This window comes from Chionomys nivalis, chromosome 11 (assembly GCF_950005125.1).
Source record: "Chionomys nivalis chromosome 11, mChiNiv1.1, whole genome shotgun sequence".
NCBI classification, from domain to species: Eukaryota; Metazoa; Chordata; class Mammalia; order Rodentia; family Cricetidae; genus Chionomys; species Chionomys nivalis.
The window spans coordinates 42606615-42630206 of NC_080096.1; the positions used below are offsets into that span (position 1 = coordinate 42606615).

At 42.2% G+C, this 23592-nt stretch overlaps 1 protein-coding gene across 1 annotated transcript in view; it reads right to left on the reverse strand.

The window, feature by feature from the left end:
* Positions 1-23592, reverse strand: part of Fyb2 (FYN binding protein 2) — a 99758-nt gene that overhangs the window by 17355 nt on the left and 58811 nt on the right. Inside the window, exons 5-10 of the mRNA XM_057784689.1 lie at positions 17000-17106; positions 11536-11570; positions 10266-10297; positions 9372-9471; positions 8155-8314; positions 83-194 (exon numbers count right to left, since the gene is read on the reverse strand). Of these exons, the coding sequence (XP_057640672.1) occupies positions 83-194; positions 8155-8314; positions 9372-9471; positions 10266-10297; positions 11536-11570; positions 17000-17106 (546 nt within the window). The remainder of the gene's footprint in view (positions 1-82; positions 195-8154; positions 8315-9371; positions 9472-10265; positions 10298-11535; positions 11571-16999; positions 17107-23592) is intronic.

Below are 23592 nucleotides of genomic sequence, written 5' to 3' on the forward strand. Positions count from 1 at the left end.
AAGAAAGACACACAGACTGTGAACCAGCACACTTTCAGAGTCTCACCACATCCCCGCTCCTGGGAGACTGGAGTCCACTTACAGATCTCTGGAGCACCCCACATCATCGTACATCTTCTCTGAAGAGGAATTTGATCTAATGGTGCTTGGACTTGGGGTTTCTTTGGTCACCTCCAAAGCCTCCACATACCCACCTGTAAGGAAAACAGGAAAGCTGAGGCAATGTCATCAGCTGTTAGAAATACATCGGCTCCAATCCCTGGAGGAGCAACAGCAGGAAAAGGCAGACTAAGGGTGATGAAACGGGACTGCAGTCGGGGTATGTGTTGATTTGACCAAGAGATGTTCCTCTGGGCTCATGTGTCCACTGTTCTGTCTTCAATGGAGATACCATTTTGTTACATTCTGGTAACTTCAGGAGGTGGAGCCTGCTTATAGGAAATAGGTCAGCAGGGGTAACCCTTTAAAGGATATCCCTTACCCCTTCTTTGGTCTCTGCTTCCTGTCCACCAGGACCTACCTCTTCCCCCACATACTTCACCACCATGATGCTCTGCCCCACAGCAGCCCTAAAAGCAGCAGAGCCAAGGACTGAGGAGTAAAACTACTGGTGCGAAGCAAACTTCCCCTGTCCTGTCACTTCATCACCGTGCTAATGAAACCAGCCACATAGTCTGCGTGACCTCGGAGAAGCTGCTTCATCTTGCAGAGTCTGTTACAACTCTCTGAAGTTGGGGGTAACTTGTGGAATATTATTTTAAGATCTGTTACATTTGTTTATGCTGTGGAACATTTGTTTTCATGATACAAAGGTGTGCTGCATTCTTTTATGTTGTGTTTAAGTCTGTGAAGCTGTGTTGCGTGCGTGTTTAAAACACCCGATTGTTCTAAAAAGAAGCTGAACAGCCAAAGCGAGGCAGGAGAAAAGAGAGGTGGGGCTTTCAGACAGAGAGAATACATAGAGGAAGGAGCAAGAAAGCAAGAGAGTTGAAGGAGCGAGAAAAGAAGGGACCTGCCACCCAGCTACACAGCCAGACATGGAATAAGAAGGAAAGAAAGGTATAAAGAAATAAAGGTAAAAGCCTAGAGGCAAAAGGTAGATGGGATAATTTAAGAAAAGCTGTCTAGAAGCAAGCCAACCTACGGTCTGGCATTTATAAGTAAGGAAAGGCCTATGTGTGTTTATTTGGGAGCTGGCAGGCGGGCCCCCCAAAAGAGAGTAAAAGAGCCAAAAGACTAAAAGCAACCAGCAACAGTAACTAACAGCCCCTTCTATGTGGCTATGTAAGGCTCAAGTGTATTTTCACAAAGAGTGCAAATTCCCCAGCAACCCAAAGTTCTTCCCCAACTTAATGGCTCTTCCTGTTGCTTCTGACCTTCTGTGTTGAAGTCCTTCAGCCCTGGAGATTTTCTCTACTGTCTAAATTGCCTTTTCTAGGGTTTTTTTTGGTAGTTTTTTTCTTTCTTAAAGTTTCTGAAGCTAATCGAACACATGTCGACATGTATTATTAAGCATAGAATTAACTAGGCAATAACATGCTTATCTGAACAGTCCATAGGGATTGTTGGCACAGGTAGCCAGCCTGAGAGATGCAGGGATTCTCAGCTGTAAACTTATCACAAGTATAAAATGCGACCTCGTCATCAGCTGGTGTAGCTTCATCGTTAGGTTGTGGCTGACTCGGAGCTATTTTCATTTCAGACATGAACTACTTATCATAAGAAGTGTATCTAAAAATATGCAATGAGCAAAGTGACTGGTATCTATTAATTAAATGAGCCAAATGAGAAGATTTTATCCTATTGCAAGAAGTATGTGACACTCAAACTTTTTCAAAGAGGGGCAGTTCCCCAGAGGAAGGTGGCTTACTTTTTCTAGGGAAGTTAGTAGAATAGTTTCAGAAAAAAGAGATGCTAAGCACATAGCTGGGCACTTTCACTTTCTTTTAAAAAGTGTATTTATCATATTTCATAGGTTTTGAGTATTTTGCCTACACATATGTGTATATCTCATATGTGGACCTGGTGCCTATGGAGGCCAGAGGAGGGTGTTGGGTCCCCTGGCACTGGAGCTGTGGATGACTGTGACATACTGTGTGTGGGTGCTGGGAACCAAGCCCACATTCTCTGAGAGACCGAGTGCTCTTAACCACTAAGCCGTCTTTCCAGACCCCACCCTTTCTTAATCTTTCTTATTGGCTCATGAGAAGCATTATGGAATCATCTTAGAAACATAATCCACAAATGTGCATCTTCAACAGACAATTCCAGCTCCACCATCATCCTTCATGCCACGTCCATTTGATTATTCCAGGTATATCGATTCCAAACCAATCCCATGATTTCTTTTTTCTTTTTTTAAAAATTTCTAGTCTTGGGGGCTGGAGAGATGGCTCAGTGGTTAAGAGCATTGACTGTTCTTCCAGAGGACCTGAGTTCAATTCCCAGCAACCACATGGTGGCTCACAACCATCTATAATGAGATCTGGCACCCTCTTCTGGTGTGCAGGCATACATGGAGGCAGAATGTTGTATACAAAATAAATAAATAAACATTTAAAAAAAAATTTCTAGTCTTTAAATCTACACTTTCTCTAAAAAGGTCAATAATACCTTTCCTATTGCTCAGGTGCCTCAGGCCCCAAGTTTTGGAGACATCCTTGATTCTTCCGTATCTCACATCTAGTCAACAATTGCCTGTCATCTAACAAGGTTTTACAGTCAATCCAGGTCACCTCCATAGTCCAGCCACAGAGCTCTCTACCAACCTCACCTAAATCACTACAATAACAGATGCCCTGACTCAGCTTATACCCTATCTGTTCTCAGCCATGCTACTTTTTACAACACAACTCTCATCATGACTGTTTTATGTGTTGCAAGTTCTTGATGGTTAAAAAAGCAATCGTACTGAGAGCAAAGGTCAAAGCTCTGGCAGGGATTCCTAAAAGCCTGTGCTGGCCCTTCCTCCCTCACCACTCTCTCCTCTGCAGTGGACCTTGCTGTTCCTCCAGTGCCTATGATCAGCTCTGACCCAGAAGTGCTCGCTCCCGTCCTTTCTCCTCAGAGCATTCTTATATCAGATACACCTGTACCTCCGCTATTTTTATTGCTAGGATAAAGCACCTGACCAAAGTGGTTTACAGCAGGATGAGTTCATTTGGCTCGCAATCTATCATGGCAGGGAGGTCATGGCAGCAGGGGCCTGGGGTGGCTGCTCATGGCGCCTGCAGTCAGGCAGCAAAGGGAGCTGACTGCTGTGACTTTGCTTGCTTTCCCTTCTTTCCTGTTTTGTATTCAGTCTAGATCCCTAGAATGGGGGGTTGTGAGACCCACAGGCTCCAACCTTCCGAGCTCCATCCCTTCGGAAATCCCCTCACAGACACGTCAAGAGGTGTGTCCTCTGTGTGACTCTAAATGCCGTGGACGGGTAGGATTAACTATCCTTTCAGGATTGACTTGAGGCCTTGGAGGTCATCAACGTCCACGACCTCCTTAACGTCCTCTCCTTCCTTTCTTTTTATTATTTGCCTTCATTTCATATAAAAATATTATTTTTGTTATTTTGTTATTTTTGTCTGCCTCATTGGATCAGAAAGCAACCCCGATGGGGAGTGGGGTTCTTTATTACTACAGATAAGTTGTTCAGGAGAGTGTGCTGCATTGCAGCCTTCTGTCCAGGCCATGTGTGCACGTTGATCTCATTCGCATCTGTCACCTTGTCTCCCTACCTGCTCCTTCCGCATGGACCCTTTCGTCTTCCTGCTTGTGTCTTTTCACATGAGAGAGAAAACATGATTAATTCCTTGAGTCTATCTTTCTCAGTTCCTCTTCCAATTCCATCCATTTTCCTGCAAATAGTAATTCCATTCTTCATGTGTATGTGTGTGTACATAGAAGGCAGCGCTCAAACTTGGGGGTTGTTTTTCAGGCTCTGTCTCCCTTGTTTTTAAGAGACAGACTTTCTCACTGGGCTGGCCAGTGAGTCCCGGAGATCTTGCTGATCCCTGTCATGTGCTGGAGTTATAAAGCATAACACCATGCCTGTTTTTGTTGTTTCTATTTGTGTAAACACAGGTTATGGTGATCAAATTCGAGTTCTCATGCATACCAAGGCAAGATATTTACTAATGGAGTCCTTTCCCTACCCTCTGATTCTTCTTAATAGCATAAAACGCATGCGTATGCATGTGTGTGTGTGTGTGTGTTTGTGCATGGGCATGTCCATGAGCGTGTGTCCCATTTTCTTTAGCTATTCTCCTGCTGAAGGTGACTCTATAACTTGGCTATTTTGAGTGGTGCTCTGATAGACTCAGGTGGGCTGACTTAGCTCCCCAGCTTCATACACCCATCCCGGGCATAGCTGTGTCATGTGGCTATTCCATTTTTAGCGTTTTTGAAAGACGGTCACATTGATTTCCATAGCAGCTGCCCTAATTCCCATTCCCACCAGCAGTTTAAGGGGCCCCTCCACATTCTCTCTGGCACTTGTTTTCTTGTGATGACCACTCTGGTTGGGTGAGATGGACTCTCAGCATAGCGTTCATTTACATTCTTTGATGGCTAAGGAAGGCGAATGTTTTTCCGTAGAATTATTTGTACTTCTTTTGAGCAGTGTCTGCTGTATTCATGTGCTCACTCATTGACTTATTTGATTTTTCAGTGTTGAGTTTTGAACTTTATATAGTCTCGATATAAATGGTCAGTAACAGCTGGCAAAGGTCTCCCCTCCTTCCGTAGGCTGTGTTCTGCTGTTCCCTTTGCGGTCAGAAGCCTCTGCGTTCATGGTCTCGTTCGTCAGCATCGGACATTGTTTTGTGGAAGTTGCTGCTTATACCTACATTTTTTCAGCTTTCCCCATGTTTCCTTCTCATGACTTTAGGGTTTTAGTCATTACATTCAGGCCTTTGATCCATTTCGAGTTGACTTTTATGTAGGATGAAGATAGGCTCTTCAGTCCTACCTGCATGAGGAGGAGGAGGATTTTTGCTGTTTCATTGCTAAATCCCCATACCTTAAGGAATATAGGGCATGCAAATAATACTCAAATACTTTGAATTTTGAAAACTTTTAATGCACCCTCTAGCTAGTAAGTTTAACATGCACAGAATTTACTGATATTGAAATGTTTGTATCTATTTCCTTATAACATAGCTTTAAAATGTCCTCTGCTTTTTAAATCTCTTTCCTGATTAAGGTTTCTGCTGTTCATAATTTTAAAGTGGTCTCATTTTAGAGGCATATGTGTTATGTTTGTGTTGAATATTACCTGCTCCTTTAAAACCTTTTTATATTTTTTACTTTCATAATTACTTTTACTTCTTTGCTTTTTATTGTTTTTCTTTCTTCTGCAGTACTGTGAATCAAAACCCTGGAGTCTTTACATGTGAGGCGAGCACTCACAACTGAACTGCATCCTTAGCTCTGTTTTAAGATTTAATGACAACATAGTACACAGGGGAATACATCACCAAACTACAGGCCAGGGGTTGTCTCACACTGAACATCTTCACATACACAGATCAGAGCAAGCAGCTCCGCTGTCAAAGAGCAAGCACCTTTTTGGGGGCTCTCTGCTTTGTTCCCTACCACAGTCTCTTGGTGCATTCCGTCTACCTTTGACCTTTGTATAATGCAACGATGCCATTTGTACTCCTTAGCACTGCACACTTGCACTCAGCATTAGGTTGAGAGGTTCTTTCAGGTTGTTACAGCTAGTTACTTGCAACTTGTGCTTTACTCTGACAACTTCTCTTCTGTTTTGTGCACAGGATATTATATATTTATCCACCCTATCTTTTGATGGTTGTAGCATTTTCCTCCATTAGACAAAGTCCTCACTAGGAAGTCAAGGATGCCTCAAACCCTTCTACCTTTGTTGGTATGAGAATGTCCCATATAAGCACATATATTTGAATACATGGTCCCCGGTTGGTGGAACTATTTGGGAAGATTAGGAGGTGTGGCCTTGTTGGAGGAGGTGTGTCACTGGGGTGAGCTTAGAAGTTTTAAAAGCTCCTATCATGCTTGACACAGTTTGGGAGAGAATAAGGAGGGACCAGGCTGGGAAGTAACTGAGGCCATGATGCCTTCTGTGATGTCACAGCCATACATTTTGAGACTAAAACAGACCATTAGGAAAATGAGAACACCACACCATTCTATCCCATGCCTGGGGGCTCTACTTGGAATGAAATGGAACACGATGTGTGTGTCCTAACTGATAACCATCTTAAAGCTTTAGAGTGAGTGGCTAGGAGCACAGCTCAGCAGTAAAACATGTGCCCAGGACATTCAGGTCCCTGAGGGTAATTTCCAGCTTCACTTTAACTCAACTCTATGAGATAAGGTCTCCTACACCCACTGCGACTTTTGACTATTCTTTTGCTTGAGCCTTGGCAGATAGAGTTGACTAAAACACTTCCGTTCCAAAACTTCTTAAACTGAAACAATGAACTTTTATCAGATTCAAAATATAGCAGTTGTAATTATTCTGTGTCTAAATTTAGTGTCAATTAGCATATTAATGTGTGTACGCACACTTCACGCTTTCATGCTAGGGCATAATCTGACGCCCCCCAACCAAATTTGTCCTTCCTATGCACATCAACCTCTCTTCTCAGCAAAAGTTCTTCTGAGTCCCACTTTACCACATACTAAAGAGTTGTTCTAGAATGATGGCAAGATGATCAAATTATTTAAACAGTGAATTGAATGTATTTTATCAATTCAATGTCTTGCCGGTGTGTGTAGAACTGACAATTTACTAAGGAGGCAAGTATCTTGAGAGCACAAGTGTTCAGCTCTGTCTCCAAGGCTAAAAAGAGAAAACTAGCAGAAAGCTTCATGATGCACTGAATGTGTGTGTTTCTGTGTCTGTGGTGTCTGTGTATGTGTCTTTGTGTGTTTTTAAAATTAGGACATTGAATCCTTTTGATGGTAATCCATGGTTTAGTTAATATAAATATGACCTAATTCCTACTTGACCTATAGCTACTTCTATCGTGTCTATTAGTATGAGTTCTGAGACTTTGAGGCTCAATAAAATAGTAAAATGACCCCAAAATTTAAAAAAAGCTCATATCATCTCCAATGAACTCATCCTCACATGCTTCATGCTTATGGATAAGACACGAGTGCTCAGCTGCTCTGGTACCATGCCTACCTGACTGCTGCCATGTTTCCTTCCACGAGGGTCATGAATTCTAACCCTATGGAACTGCAAGCCCTCTATAACTCTTTCTTCTCTAAGTTGTCTTGGTCATGGTATTTTTTACAGCAACAGAAAAGTAGTTAAGACAAACAGTGAGTTGTTTGGTAGAAATGACTCTACCCACTCCTAGCTCAGTGGGAATATGACATAGCCTGATCCAATTAGATCATCATAGGTTTTTAATTGGTGTTGGCAAGTGGCTCAATCAAAGACAATGTAAGACTCATGTCTTTAATCTTTGGAAAGATAAAAATTACTGGTTTTCCTTTGGGGCTTATCATAGAATAGTTTGTAACCCTATCATTGCTTGCTGCCAGCTTGACTTTACAGGAACTGACTCTGCCTGGAAAAACAGAGGTGCCTCAGAGAGAACTCAGGATATGTTGTCTTTGTGATATTATCTGTGTCCCCAGATCCAGGCATGCCTTGAGTTTCTGCCAAGTGAGCCTGCTTTAAGTAGTGATTTAACCAGGTATGATTTAATCCTTGTTTGTAATCAGGGGTCCTGACTAAGGTGAACTAAGTCACGTTGTGATGCTGTGTGACATCAGTCTGCTAATGGCGGGAGCAGGGTCAGTAGGTAGACAAGAGAAGAACAAGACTGTCACATGACATGTGTCACATGACATGCTGTCGGAACTGGCCCTCCTAACTCCTGTGAGGCCCATGCTCAAATTCCTTTTTTAATGGAGAAACTGCACTACTGGAAAGCAAACTGACCACCCAATGGTTAAGTTCACAGTTGAGCAGACTTGAACGTGAGCCATTTGACTCTAAATCTACAGCTCTTCCCACTGCTCTGGGGAAGACAGTCCTTAGAGTCCAGTTACTAGGTACATAATGAATGTCTATTATATATCTGTAAATCAATTATGATCTCGGCCATGCTCCCCTTTAAAACAATTTGGTAGCAAAGAGATTTCAGGAGAAACGCAACTCACCCTTGTCTTGGGAGTGCCTTATCGGCATCACGTCCTCGGGAAAGAGCCTGTTCCGAGGGATGTCAGCCATGGCTTCCTGGTTGCCAGCCGGAATGTTCCTTCTGTCCTCATGGACTCCAGCCATCTGGACCTTTCCTGGTGTCCCTTCAAATGCACCTACCTAAACACATGCAACAGGGAGAGCACTGCTGGGGCTGGTTGCCAAGTCACTTCCTGGCTCGTGCATTCTGGTCTTCAGAATGTGGTCCTCGGTGAGAACAACTCTTAATTATTACAGGTTGTCCAGCACCATCTTACCAGACCCTACATCTTATCGGAGTATATACCATACCCTTCATTTGTTTTTGAAGAGCCAATGAGTGCCTGGCACAGAGAGTGTCAACTCCCAGTCAGGCTCTTTCTTCCATCTCAACCATTATGGCATTATGTGAGAAGAAATATCACTGGTACCCTTAATAAAGAATCTAGGCAGCTCAAAGAACTGATGATGGTCTCATTATTAGTATTCCACTGAGAGAGAGCTTAGCCCTATATCCCTGTTCTCATCATCTCTAAGGGGGCTTCTGGGTATCTCTCCTTCCCTCCAGTTTCCCTGACATTTGTCTTTCTATCCACTACCTTGTGGTCCTTCTCAAGTCCGCATTTCCTCATCTATGAGACCAATACTGAATGCAGGACAGTGTGAAAATCTCTGGAAGCAGGCAATTACCAGGTCATGGTAAACAAGGAATTAGGGTGTAATATGACATTACTTATGGAAGTGTTTGCAGCCATGGAAACAGAGGATGGAGAGATTTCTCCTTTCCATTGGGAGATTGAGTGTGGGAAAATTTCCAAAAGTAGAATTCCTCAAGCTCTATCTTAAAAAACGTAGGTAGGAGATTGAAGGAGGGGACAGGAATATCTGACAGACTAACCCGAATGAGCAAATGATGGGCTGTTTGGAGGCGTGCTAGTGACCTAAGAGTACGGAAGGAGTCGTGTGGAAGACGGAACAAGAGCTGAGCTGAACGAAGACATAGAAGAGGGAAGACTGAAGACACGACTCAAAAGACAAATGGGGTGGGGCTGGTTCATGAATGGTCTTGTCGACATGGCAAGGAGTTTGGGTTTTATTCCTTAGCTTTGTAAAGAGAAGCAGTGGAAAACACTCATCAGGATTGTATTTAAGAAAGATCAATATCTGAACTCCACCATGTACCCTCTGACACTGATACCTTAGAAGGATGGTTAGGATGTGAATCCTTTGGCTCTGAAGGTTTGAATTCAGATGGTTCCTTTTCCTTCATTCTGTTTTCTTTGTCTTGAGGTCTAGGGCTAAAACAGAATGATACCAAGGAAAAGTAAGGTCTTACCTATAGGTGGTAGATTGGCCCAGTCCTAATGAGATGACTGAGAAAAGTGAATCTTTCTTTAAGATGAGGATCTGGGACTACATCAACCAGACAGACAGCTTATATGCATGTCTGCTTGTTCCAACCAGAGTAAGTATTAATTCATGCTTAAACTCATTTGGTTCTCTAACACATGTACGATGCAGTCTAGGTCCTCGGGTGATCCACCATGCTTCTTCCTTTCTAATTCCATCTCTCTTTGTTCCTTCTCTCAATGTCTGTTTGGGTGTAGACTCTCACAATCTCACGCAGCTCACCAACTTATTTGATCACTTTCTTCTTTTTATTATCTGCTGATCTTTCCAAGCCTGTCATTTGCATCTTACATTGCTAACAAATCCAAGATCTCTTTTGTCTAAGTCACAGTACTCAAGAGTCCTCCACTGATGAGGCTCTGGGGTAGCCATGTTGTCTCCTGATCCCCAACACTTTGCCCATCTGTTTTGGATTGCCACAAGTTGTCTATAGGATGGCTCTTCAGTTACTCCTCTTTGCTTTGTCAACTAGAGTTTGCTGCATGAGGACAGTATGGGCTAAGATGACAAGACAAGGCCAGACAGGGTCACTGAGAACCTGCTTTGCACTGGGTCCCTTACAAGTTCCCAGGCAAATAGAACCAGTTCATGCACTGGGAATACGGCCAGTTCATAGCAAGAAAATGAGTTTAATCATGAGTCATAGGTGGCTAGACTATGCTTTCGCTGAGAGAAAACTTACTTCGGTTCTGGATGGAGAAAACTCCTCCAAGGCTGGAAACGAAGAGGAAAACAGTCACTTTTGTGAGTTCACCCAACGCAGGCTCTGTTGTTGGGTGTAAATCATCAGGGGACTTGATCAGTGGGAAGTGCGTTCTCAGGACACAGCACAAGCAGACAGCGGCCACAGAGAGTTCCATGAACTCTTGCGTGCGGGGCTGAAGCTCAGGCAGAAAAGAAGCCAACACTTCTGAAGGGGCAGTGCGTGTAAGTTACCACACATGGAAGGCTTGGGCAGCTTTCTCTGCATCTCTTTCTAGGCATGCCCCGAAGGAGAACTTCGGGATGTACAGCGTGTGGTATCCGGGCAATGGCAGTTGCCAAAGGACAGTATGTGAGTCTTGCTCGGATTGTGCCCTAACTACACGCTCTCTGATCAAAATTCTACTCTTACATGGCAGAGATTTAATTCTGTTAAAGATTACACCCCAGTGATCACAACATAGCACAATCCCCTTTCCCCTTAGTCACTGGCCCCACATCTGAGGTCATTAATTGTTTGGAATTTAGCCAAGAACCCTGAAGAAAACAGAATACAAAAATCTGAAAGGCTGCCTCTTAGGCGAAGCATAGACTGCTAGCCCTTAGTGGAGAGCCCTGCAGGTCTTTGTTCAGTGACTAGTGGTTCCTCCCAGAATTCTAGCAGATCAGCACCAGTAAACAAGTCAGATGGATCCTTTTCAATATTTTTGAATGTCAATTACTGGCTATTAAATAGCTCTGAGCCCTTGAGTCACCATTTATAGTTGAAGCAGGGGTACTGACTCCCAGGGTATACCTGGGGAATGAATGTTACGTAATTTCTGATCAAAGTAAGGGCTCCGTGCTAGACACCAACGTGCCAGCAGGGGGCAGACAAGGTAATTGTCAGAAAGGACAACAACCACAGAAAACAGCCTTGAGCCAGTCTGATGAGAGGCAACCAGGCAGGCCTTCTGCAAGGATCCAGCAGTATCTCGTAAGAGCATGAACTGTGTTCACACAGCCCTGTAGCCAAGTCATCAGAAGAGATGAAATCAGACTCTGCTCGCCCACCTAAATACAAAATGTGCCCACCGAGTGCAGTGGTGCCCACTCTTATCATCTCTGCCCACCGCAGTACACACCTTCTAACTCTGTACTAAATGCTGACCACTGGAGCTTAGAAAAACCCTGCTGCACATAGGGAGCGCTCGTCATGCGGGAGTGTGCTACACTTAGTCACACACCAGTAAGGACAGGAGAAGCCATACCTTTTGAAATTCTTCAATTTCAACTTCGTAAGTGGCTAAAATAAACAAAAGATATTTCAAGTCAGTTGGTCCTCCCATTTCCTGCAATATTCAGGATTAACACAGTTCACATGATCGCAGAGTCTCGTTTTCTCACGCTTCAGAGTATCGATCTATGACCTGCTGGGCATGGGTAGGAAAATTATAAGGTCAAGGTTTGAGTTCTGCGGGGGATTTTCAGGGTGAAATTTATGGCCTATTTTGAAAGCATAAGAAACCATATCTTAAGTTTCCTGGTTTAATATATAGATGTCTACATCCTGCTTAAAAGAAACCATTGAAAATCAGTGGTAGCACCCAGGAGACAGCTCTGGAAGGTGGGGGGGGGCAGGGCTGGCAGGATGGACTAACAGGAACCCTGGTCTAACTCATGAGATAAATGCCATCTCCTGCCCAAGGGCTTTGTTTCCTAAACAACAGTCTGAAAGAGGAGCCCTAGAGGACATACAAATCTCCTCACTTTCCTGATGGTTCTGAGAGTGTTACTGAATGAAATCATGACTTCCTCAATTATTAACAAATATAAGTAGTGGCAAGAATTGGCATCAAATTTGAATCCTCCCACTGAAGAGTCCGAGAATAAGAATATAGAAATGTAGATTCCAGAAATAAGAACGTAGAAATAAAGACATCAAGCTGTGAGCCTCAGAGAACGAGAACAGACGGCCAGAGCTTTCTCAGCAGTTTGAAGACGAACTGTTGACAGCGGGTTACTCTGCTTTACAACCCAGAGCTCTGTCTGCAAGGCTGAAGCGGCCCTCTGCAAACTGAGAGTCCCTCTGCAAACTGGGAGGAGTCCCTCTGCAAAGAACTGGGAGTCTCTCTGCAAACTGGGGGTCCCTCTGCAAACTGGGAGGAGTCCCTCTGCAAACAACTGGGAGTCTCTCTGCAAACTGGGAGGCCCTCCGCAAACAACTGGGAGTCCCTCTGCAAACTGGGAGTCCCTCTGCAAACTGGGAGTCCCTCAGCAAATTGGGGGTCCCTCTGCAAATTGGGAGGCCGTCTGCAAACAACTGGGAGTCCCTCTGCAAACTGGGAGTCAGCTTTTAGATACCCCCTTGGCCACTCATGACCAGCAATTGATGGGAGCCGAGTTGACTTTTAAATGATGGGATGTACCTGACTTTTTGTGCATTGTCTCATACCCTTCTCTGCTACACAAAACTGGCAGTATCAGGGGAGTGTAGAGCTTTGGTGAAGACCATCAGAAAGTGCCAGAAGAAAACAATGACCTAAAACACAAATACTAGTTTAAAAAAAAAAAAAAAAAAACCAACAAAAAAACCAAAACAAACAAAAAACCCAAAACCAAAACCAAAAAGCCCTGTTGATGGAAATTGTAAAAAAAAAAAAAAAAGGCAATTTGTATCAGACTTTTACCTCAAGATTGCAAAAACTTTTTTGTTCATGCCTAATGCTTGCTTCTTGCTATAAAAAGGAGTTTGGAAACAGCCCATTGCCACAACCTTCCAAGTCCATCTCCAGCTGTGGTCTCAGCTAGCAGCTAAGCTTTTTAGCTTTTTCTGCCCCTTGGAGATTTTTTTTTTTAATTTTTAATTTTTTTCCTGGAATAAAGTTTGCTTCTGGTGTAATAGACTTTGGTGGTCTGTCCCCATCTTTGCACCACGCCCGTGGACCCAACACCATTTTCTCCTTGGGGGATTCAGATGAATTCCCACGAGCCTTGGGCTGCTCATCTGTGAAGCTAGCCCAGCAGTACCTCCCAGATAGCAACTAAACATGCTGTCTTCAGGATACAGGACATTGTAAGAAAAGGGTCAAATTTTTCAGAAATTGCTTCTCACATGCTTTTTGCTTAGCAAACATCTATGAAAGTTTTAAACTGTTGGTGGAAGCATGGAGCGGGCGGGGCTTCTGCTGTGTTTCTTCTGTTGTCCTGAAACTGTCCAAAAACCGCCTCCTTGCTCAGCTCTTAATGTAAACATATAATTTACTTATAAAATAAATGTAGTCCTAATTCTTCCTTAAAATTAGGGTTTCTTAGATCTAAAAGACTACATGCATAGTTAATAATGTAGTTCTGTTTAGGTAAATGCAGATGGTCATCTTTAGGGACATTTACCCCTTATTTTATTTTTTGTTTAATATAATCCCCCTTTTTTTTTTTTAAAAAAAAAAGAATCTGTTTATTGGGCTTGAGAGATGATTTAGCAGTTTAGAGCACTTGTTCTTGCAGAGGACCTAGGTTCAAGTCCTAGCACCCACGTGATGGCTCGAAATACCAGCAACTCCAGTTCCCAAAAATCTTCTGACCTCCTTGGGCACCAAGCACACACATGGTACATAGACATACATGTAGGCAAAACACAAAGTAAAAAAAAATCAAGAAAATTTAAATCTCTTTATGATTCAATTTTCCGCTATACCAATTCTGAGTACTGCCTTCTTCCCACTCTTTAAAAAGACAGTCTTCTCTTTCATGTATCTGTCTGTGCTCTTCATAGAATTAACAGATTATGATCCCACCTGTTCCCCCTCAACCAACATGGAGAATATCAGGGCATGTGATTCTGAGAAACTGCAAAACCAGGGCTTGCAGATTCCCTGAGGATGCTTGCTCCGACAAGTAGGCAAACATCGCACACATTCACCTAAAGATACCCTTGCCATGTCCAGGTGGAGGGTCTCCATTAGGAAATTCAAGATCTGAACTTACGCATGGTAAGAACACGGGCTTATGTTTTGTTGATACTCATGGGAGACCTGCCCTTTCCTAACAGAAACGGAGGGAGCGTAAGAACAGAGGACGGGTGGGGGAGGGGCTGGGAGGGGAGAAGAGAGGGGACACTGCAGCTGGGATGTAAAATAAATAGATACTTTTACTTTTTAAAAAATAATACAAGGTTTGAAAAAGACCAAGAAGGGGCAGATGAGAGGGTTCAAAGGGAGGAAAGGGGAGGGAGAAATGATGTGATTACAATCTCAAAAGAAAGGGAGATTGGGCTATACTCCAAAAGAATCAGCAGGGACTAGGAATTGGAACAAGATTTGACCCACAGCTTTGGAGTCCTTGTTCATTTTCTACTCAGGAGTCTGTAACTTTCCTCCTCTGACACGGCTTTACCAGGGTGGCAGAAAAACAGAAAACTCCCACAGAGTTTCCTCAGCCACTTTCCAAAAGCAGAGGTTTGTGGCCTGGAGACTTCTATGTCTCTGTGTACGACATCCCATGGGATCTTAGACAAGTCTGTCTTTTACATCAGGAGGTTAGATGACTGTCACTGATACTAAATAATTAATAATATAAAGCAGTAAAACATCTTTAAAGTGTAGGCAATATAATTCCTTTACATTTATTAATTTCCCTTTCCTTTACCAACATTCAAACTGTACCAATGTGGAAACTCGTACTCTGAAGAAGCTTGCCCAAGGCCACACAAGAGAAACACCTTCCTAGCTTAAAACGTCATGTTCTGAGGGTGTCCCCAAGGCTCTCCAAGACCCCTCTAGAATACCCTGGCACCAGAAAGAGGCACAGTCACAAGAGCCCTGTTCTTGATGACCTCTGTGGACAATTGTGTAATTTCCAGAACAGCCTGACGCCTGCGACGAGATTGAGCTCTGTAATGGTGGACACTGTCTGAGCCAAGCACCCCAGCTACTAGGTTTGTTTCAAGGGACAGAATGGGACAACAGGTGATCTTTATTAGGGCAAAAGGACAAGGACAACTGTCTGACTTCTTAGACTTTAGGATTCCACTGTAGTGGGGTAGGCAATGAAAAAGCAAACGACAACAGCAAAATCCTATACCTATGGCAGACATTAATAATCGGTTGCAGAACTTCTATCTATCCCATGCCTAAATCAGCCATCACTGATAATAGACTTTGCCCAATGGAATTTTCTAGTAGTTATTCAACTTTCCACTTCTGGAAAGCAGAGAAAAATTTGTTGTGGAATATTATTTTAATTATGTAAAGGTATATTGCTTTTGTTTGTGATGCATTTGTTTAATTTTATAAAGATGGGTTGCATTTGCTTCACCTTGTCTGCCTAAGGCACCTGATTGGTCTAATAAAGAGCTCAACAGCCAGTAGCTAGGCAATGAAAGGATAGGTGGGGCCGGCAGACAGAGAGAATAAAGAGGAGGAGAAATCTAGGCCTGGGGGAAGAATGAGAGAAGAGAGGCGGGAATGAGGGAGACACCCAGGGTCAGCCTGGCAACCGCCAGCCAGGAGACATGAGAAGTAGTGAAAGCAAGATACACAGAAAGTAAAAAGCCCTAAGGCAAAAGGTAGACAAAGAGAAATTAATTTAAAGGAGTCAGAAATGAGCATAAGCTAGGCTGAGCATTCCTAACTAATAAGTCTTTGTGTTGTGACTTGGGAGCTGTTTGGTGGACCAAAAGAAAATGCCTGCTACAGAAATGTCAATATGTCTTCATATTTTATGTCACAAACTTCCTAAGAATATATTCCAGAATAGCGACTTATTTCCTAGAACCTAAGTCCTCTTGTCTATACAGCGACTATTGAGCCAGAAGACCGTCTGGAGCCTCCTTACAATGGAGATAAGCTACCCCCGAGTGAGATGTAGCCTAGGTTTATGGGAAGGGGCGTGGAGTGTCCCAGACAGGCTGAGCCTGTTCTGCACTACTGTTCTGCCACGCAGTACTCGGGTCACCATGCACAGCTCAACGTCTCTAATCTTCAGTCTCCTGTTGCTTGCTGTGGGGGGTGGAAGCTTTCAATCCTCAGGTATCCGCACAGAGGACCGGGCAGAGAGATACAATCCATAGTGCTGGCTCTGTAAGCCTGGTAGTTACTGTAGCACTAATGTTTATAGCTTCTGCAGAGAACTGGATGATGCTGTCTGCAGAACAAAGACACTCAGTAATGCTGAGTCTCTGCTTCTTGTTCCTTTTCGCTGGGAGTGTCCTTTGCATAAAGCATGCTGAGCATTGTCAGAGACTGGAAAATTTAGCTCTGGACTGAGGCGCTACTTTATCAAGCCCTCTTTCTTAATTAGATGGAACACAAAGTCTAATTCTCTTGGCATGTCATCTCTTCCTCTGCACACTGAGTAACTTCATGGATGCTATGATTAGCGAGGCGAGATTTCCTTAAGAGAAGTGAGAAAAATTGGATCACAGTGTCTTGGCTTTTCCTTCTTCACACCTACAAAGGGCAAAGCAGTTAAGATGACCGGAGATGAAAAGAAATGGCAGAAAGGAGGAGGTCCAGAGTAGGAGTTATTTATCAGGAGTCTGGACCAGTGCTGATGCCCAGCTGGACTGAAATATATTGCTAAGAGACGAGATATGGGAGAGAGAAAGAGGAACTACGGTGGCAGAGCAGAACGGATGCGAACATCTTAACATATCATTAGCTACAGGGAAAATGCCATCTCGACACATTTTCACTCCTCACAGGGTTAGACTATTAATTGGCTTAGCAGACTTACCATCACTAGTTTCTCCCACAGCACACGGGCACGGGTTAATGGAGTTGCTAGATTGACTCAGATACAAAATTGTTGTGTCATAATTATGTGGTTCTTCCAACTCGGTCCTGAAAAGGATGGAAGAGGAAAAGGTTACTTGAACTAACACATTTCTTGACTCCGGCCAGGGAAGCAGGCAGGCTAATGGCAGGTCTTTACCTCCCCACCTCTGCTCCAAATCTTATCCCCAGCTCTGTAGCAGCCACCTGATGCAGTCTCTCTTCCCTCCCTGCTCCCATTCCCAGCGGACTAAGCGGATTGTGATGGAATATCCTCCTACCCTCTTTCCTGTGGATCACCTCAGCACCCCTTCTTAGTGTCCTCCTCATTCCTAAGAGTCAACTCCCAATACCTGAGCATATTTTACCTAGAACTCTCCCACCAGAGGGCACATCTACCAGGATGCCAGAAAAATTTCCTACCAGAAACCACAGCCACCATACCCTCCTAAGAACCAGAGATGGCAACAGAGACCAAGGAACAAAATACTCACCCAACAAACACAAGACCTGATAACAGCACCTAGAGTGACAATCTTCCCAAACTCAGATGCCTAGAAGCCAGCATAAAAAAACAATAACAGCCAGGACAATATGTCTCCACTAGGCCAGCAACCCTACCACAGTAGTTCCCAAGTATTGTAACAAGACTGAAGGATAAGACAAAGACATTAAAATAGCCTTTATGAATGTGATAGAGGTCCTTAAAGAGACTGAATCTCTTAAGGAAATCTGTGAAAAGACAAATGGTAGAAAGAAAAGAATAAAATAAAACAGTTCAAGACCTGCAAATGAAAGTAGAAACAACAAAGAAAACAGAGGGAAATCTGGAAATGAAAAATTTAAAATTTAGAACCTCGAATAGGAACCTCAGAGGCAAGCCTCACTGACAGAAAACAATAGATAGAAGAGAAAAATCTCAGGCATTGAAGAAACAATAAAAGAAACGAATACCTCTGTCAAAGAAAATGTTAAATCTAAAAAATTTCTGTCACAAAACATCCAGGAAATCTGGGACACTGTGAAGAGATCAAACCTAAGAATAATAGGAAGGAGAAACAGCACAGGACAAAAATCCAGAAAATATTTTCAATCAAATCATAGAAGAAAATTTCCCTAACCCAAAGAAAGAGATGTCTATGAAGGTATAAGAAGCTTACAGAGCATCCAGTATTGGACCAAAAATAAAAATTTCCATGGTACATAATAATCAAAACACTAAATGTATAGAACAAAGAAAGAATATAAAAGCTGCAGAGAAAAAGGCTAATATATAAATTAAATTTACATATAACATATACATCTTACATATAATATATATATATATACACACATATACATATTACACCTGACTTCTCAGTGTAGACTCTAAAAGCCAAAAAGGCCTGGACAGATGTCTTGCAGACTCTGAGAGACCACAGATGCCAACCCAGACTTCTATACCCTACAAAACTTTTAAACACATTTCAAACACACTGATGGAAAAATAAGACATTCCATGATGAAAGCCAAATTTAAGCAATATCTATCTATAAATCCAGTTCTATGGAAGGTGCTAGAAGGAAAACTCCAACCTAAAGAGGTTAGCCACAGCTGAGAACACACAAAGAATAGTCTCAGACCAACAAATCAAAAGAAAGGAAACACACACACACACACACACACACACACAGTTCATTGAAATCTCTCAATGTCAATGGCCTCAATTCCCAATAAAAAGATGCAAACTCACAGTATGGACAAGAAAACAGGATCCATCCTTCTGCTCTAGCCAAAAGAAAAAAAAAAAAAACCAACCACAAAAACCTTAACATCAAGAATAAACATCACCTTAGGGTAAATAAATGGAAAGATATTCTAAGCCTAAAAAGCAAGCTGGTGTAACCATTTTAATATCTGATAAACTTCAAATCAAAACTAATCAGAAGAGATAGGGAAGGACACTATATACCCATCAATGGAAAAATCCAAGCGCACATTGCAATTCTTAACATTGATGCATCAAACCCAAGGGCACCCAAGTTCATAAAGAAACACTACTACTTAAATCACAAATTGGCTCTCACACACTGTTAGTGAGAGACTTCAATGCCCCACTCTCACCAACAGACAGACCATCTAGACAAGCACCACACAGAGAAACGCTAGAGCTAACTGGCATATAAACCAAATGGACCTAACAAATATTTACAGACGATTTTATCAAACACAAAAGAACACACCTTCTTCTCTGCACCTCATGGAACTTGCTCCAAAACAGACCACACGCTCGGTCTCAGTAGATACAAGACAATTGAAATAATACCCTGCATCCTGTCTGACCACCGTGGACTAAAGCTGGACATCAACAATGAAATTAACAGGAAGCTTACACACTCATGGAAACTGCACAGCTCACTACTGAATTTAAAAAAATGGGTCAAGATAGAAATTAAGAAAGAAATTACAGACTTTCTAGAATTGAATGAAAATGAATACATAGCGTACCCAAATTCATGGGACACAATGAAGGTGCTTCTAAGATGCAAGCTCAATAGCACTAAGTAACTACATTAAAAGAAATGGAGAGATCTCATAATTTCCCCAATCTCTAAGCCAGAAGCTATCTCTAGCTGATAACTATTTGCAAATGAAAATTTTATCTTATCCAAGGGAGTCTCACTGGGTAGATAAACTACTCTTAAGTGTAGGCCCCATGCCCAGCAGTAGTTGGCCAACAGAAAACAGGGCATCTTCGGAGGTTCCTTCTCTCACAATGCCATGTCAGGGCTATTTTTAAAAAATTATCCTATTATTTTTGTTACATATATAATATACATAGGGGAGATTTATATATATACATATACATATATATATATATCACTCTTTTTACTATGACTTCTAGTTTAGTGTTTCTCTGGGACTCCTGCGTGTGTGAACAAGTGGGTCTCTGTTTCTTGTGCCCTTTCTTTGGCTTTTTTTCTTTGTCCTATTCCGATGGGTTAGTTTATGTTTTACCTTACCATACTATTATCCCTTAGAAGAATGTTTGTTTTCCAACGAGAGACAGAAAGGAGGTGGATGGGAACAGGGGAGAAATGGGAAGAGTAGAGGGAAGAGAAACTAGAATCAGGATATGTCACGTGAGAAAAAAAATCTGTTTTCAATAAAAGGAAAAAATAAAAAATAACACATCTCCAAACACATTTAAAAGCTCTTTGTATGTTTTTCATCATTAGAGCAATTGCACAGGGCCTGTCTAGTGCCTTATGAACACGTGGAAGGTCCGTGCCTGCCCCGAAGTACAGGGATTCACAATGAAATGCAGTCACACAAAGTATTACAGAGAGAGCACAGCATTTACGCAGTGAGGAAACTCACAATGAGAAACTTAGGTGAGAGCTGTTGAGACTCCCAGGAAGTCTAAGGTCAGATAAAGAGAGTCCTCGCGCCAGGCAGCGGGCTAATGTCAAAGTCTGAGGGTCAAGCTGAGGTACTTCTCCCTGGAAAGCCAGAAGTGTGCTGCCAGCAGAAGGCCTACAGTGACAGCTACTGCCTGACCTATGACGGGGTCTAAGGGAATGAGCAAGAAAGCTTTCTCTCTGTGGCTGCAGAGCTGTACTACTTGGCCAGAAGAAACCAGAAGCTCAAAACCCAGCACTGAGGACAGGTATGGGGTCATTCAACCTCTGTGCAGCAGTGATTTGACCCTGACCCTGGAACTTGAAATGGATCCTCCTTATATGAACCAGAGGTCTCCTACTGTGTCTGCCTTGGAAGACTGCATGTGGATTAGTTAGCGCTGTGGTTGTGGGGAGCTGGGATACAGCAGATTGAAATCCAAAGTTCTTGGATGTCTCTTAATTTTTCCCCCAGCCTGGATTTCTCTTCATAGCCCTGGCTGTCCTGGAACTTGCTCTGTAGAACAGGCTGTCCTCGAAATCAAGAGATCTGCCTGCCCCTGCCGTTGTGGTACTGGAATTAAAGGTGTGAGCCACTACTGCCCATCTAAATTTCTTTTTAATTTTAAGAATTATATTTAATTTTGTTTGTGTGTTAGAGAAAACACATAGGTCACACCATACGGGTGGCCATCAAATGACAACTTACAGGAACTGGTTCTCTCCTTCCACCATGAGGGACTCAGGGCTCAAACTCTTGGGGTCAGGCTTCTAGGCAAGGACCTGTACTGTGGAGTTCCCTTACCAGCCCCATAGCTCTCTCCTAAGTCATGTATAAGCCTCTTCTATATCTGATCTAATGTCACGTCTACTGCCCCCAAACCTAACACTGCCAACATGTAACATCTGATCCCTATGGCAGAGACTTCCTTGCTTTGCTTTCACCCACAGTGGCCCCCTCAACATACATGGCAAATGTATTCATCTTTGACTTTTCTTTGTTTTAGGTCTATAAAAGTTTCATGTAACTGATTCCTCGAGGAGAAATACCATTTGGAGCAACTCACACCCACATCCCTAAGGCCGCACTCATCCATATGTGGTTCATAGTAAACTCTCTCTTGCTCCCTTAGGAGGGAGAGGTGAGCTTGCACTGCACTGTAAAGCAGATCTGGTGTACCTGGATAGAATGTTTCCATGTTCATGGCATCTAAGCTTCCAAAGGAAACAATCCACACTTAGAAGAAGCTTGCTGTCAAAACCTGAAAACTACAGAAGAATGTGAGCCATCACAGAACAGTCAGAAGAGGTGGCCAATAGGGCAAGTAAATTTACAAAAGTATGCTGGGAGTATTTGGAGAAATTAAATGAATAATAGTAACTATTAGGTAAAAACAAGTGGTCTCAATTTTTCAATAAAAAGCGCAGACTAATAGTATGGATTGGAAAACAGGATCCATCCTTCTGTTGCATCCAAGAAGCACATCTTAACATCAAGAATAAACATCACCTAGGAATAAAAGGATGGAAAGAGATATTCCAAACAAATGGACCTAAGAAGCAAGTTGTTGTAGACATTTTAATATTTGAGAAAATAGACTTCAAACCAAAACTAATCAGGAGAGAAAGGGAAGGATATTACATATTCATCAAAGGAAAGTAACCCAAGAGGACATTGCAATTCTTAACATCTGTGAATCGAACAGAAGGGCATTCAAGTTTATAAAGAAACACTATGACAGCTTAGATAACAAACTGACTCTCACACACTGATGGTGGGAAATTTGAAAACCCCATTCTCATCCACAGACAGGCCATCCAAACAAAACTTCTCAGAAAAATGCTGGAGCTGATGCTACAACCAAAATGACCCAACAGACATCTATGGTGCATTTACAAGAATACACCTCGACACCTCATGGCACTTCCTCCAAAACTGGTCACATACTGGGACACAAAGGCTCAACTGATAATCAATAAAATGAAAAAAATCAAAGAATCAATGAAACAAAGAGTTGGTTCTTTGAGAAAAATCTATACAAATGGCAAATCCCATGGAAAATTGAAAGACAGAGAGATCTAAATTGACAAAAGTATAAATGAAAGGGGGGCATAACAAAAACACACTGAGGAAATTCAGAGAATCAGAAGGACACACTTTAAAAACCTGTACTCCAACGAATTGGAAATCTGAAAGAAATGAATAATTTTCTCCATATATACCACTTACAAAAGTTAAATCAAGACCAGATAAGCCATTTAAACAGACTTATAATCTCTAGTGAAATAGAAGCAGTCATTAAAAGTCTCCTAACCAAAACCAAAAATAGGCCAGATGGTTTTAGTGCAGAATTCTATCAAACTTTCAAAGAAGAGTTAATACCAATACTCCTCAAATAATTCCATAAAATAGACACAGAATGAACATTGCCCAATTCATTTTATGAGGCCAGTTACCCTGATACCCAAACCCCATAAAGACAACAAAAAGAAAGAATTACAGGCCAATTTCTTTTATAAACATAGGTGCAAAAATTCTCAATACTTGTATTCAATGGAATCCAAGAACTCATCAGAAAGATCATCCACCATGATCAAGTTGGCTTCATCCCAGAAATGAAGGGATGCTTTAACATATATAAAATTATAAATATAATCCATCGTATAAACCAACTTAAAGACAAAAATACCACACGACCACCTCATTTAGATGCAGAAAATGCCTTTGGCAAAATATAATACTCCTTCCTGATAAAGGGATACAAGGGACATACCTAAACATAATTAAAACAGTTTGCAGTAAGCCAATAGGTGACATCAACTTAAATGGCGGGAAATTCAAAGAAATTCCGCTAAAATCAGAAACAAGACAAGGTTTTCCACTTTCTTTATACCTACTCAGTATAGTATTTGAAGACTTAGCTAGAACAATAAGACAACTAAAAGAGACCAAGGGGATACAAATCGGACAGGAGAATGTAAAAGTACTTTTATTTTTATTTGAATTTTTATATTTATTTGTATGATGGTATACAAAAGTGACCCTAAAATTCCATCATTAAACTCCTACAGCTGATAATTTTTTGTTCAGCTACTTTGCTGAAAGTATTTAACTCACAAAAATCATGACAGACTGAGAAAGAAAATAGGAAAGCAATGCCTTTCATAATAGCCC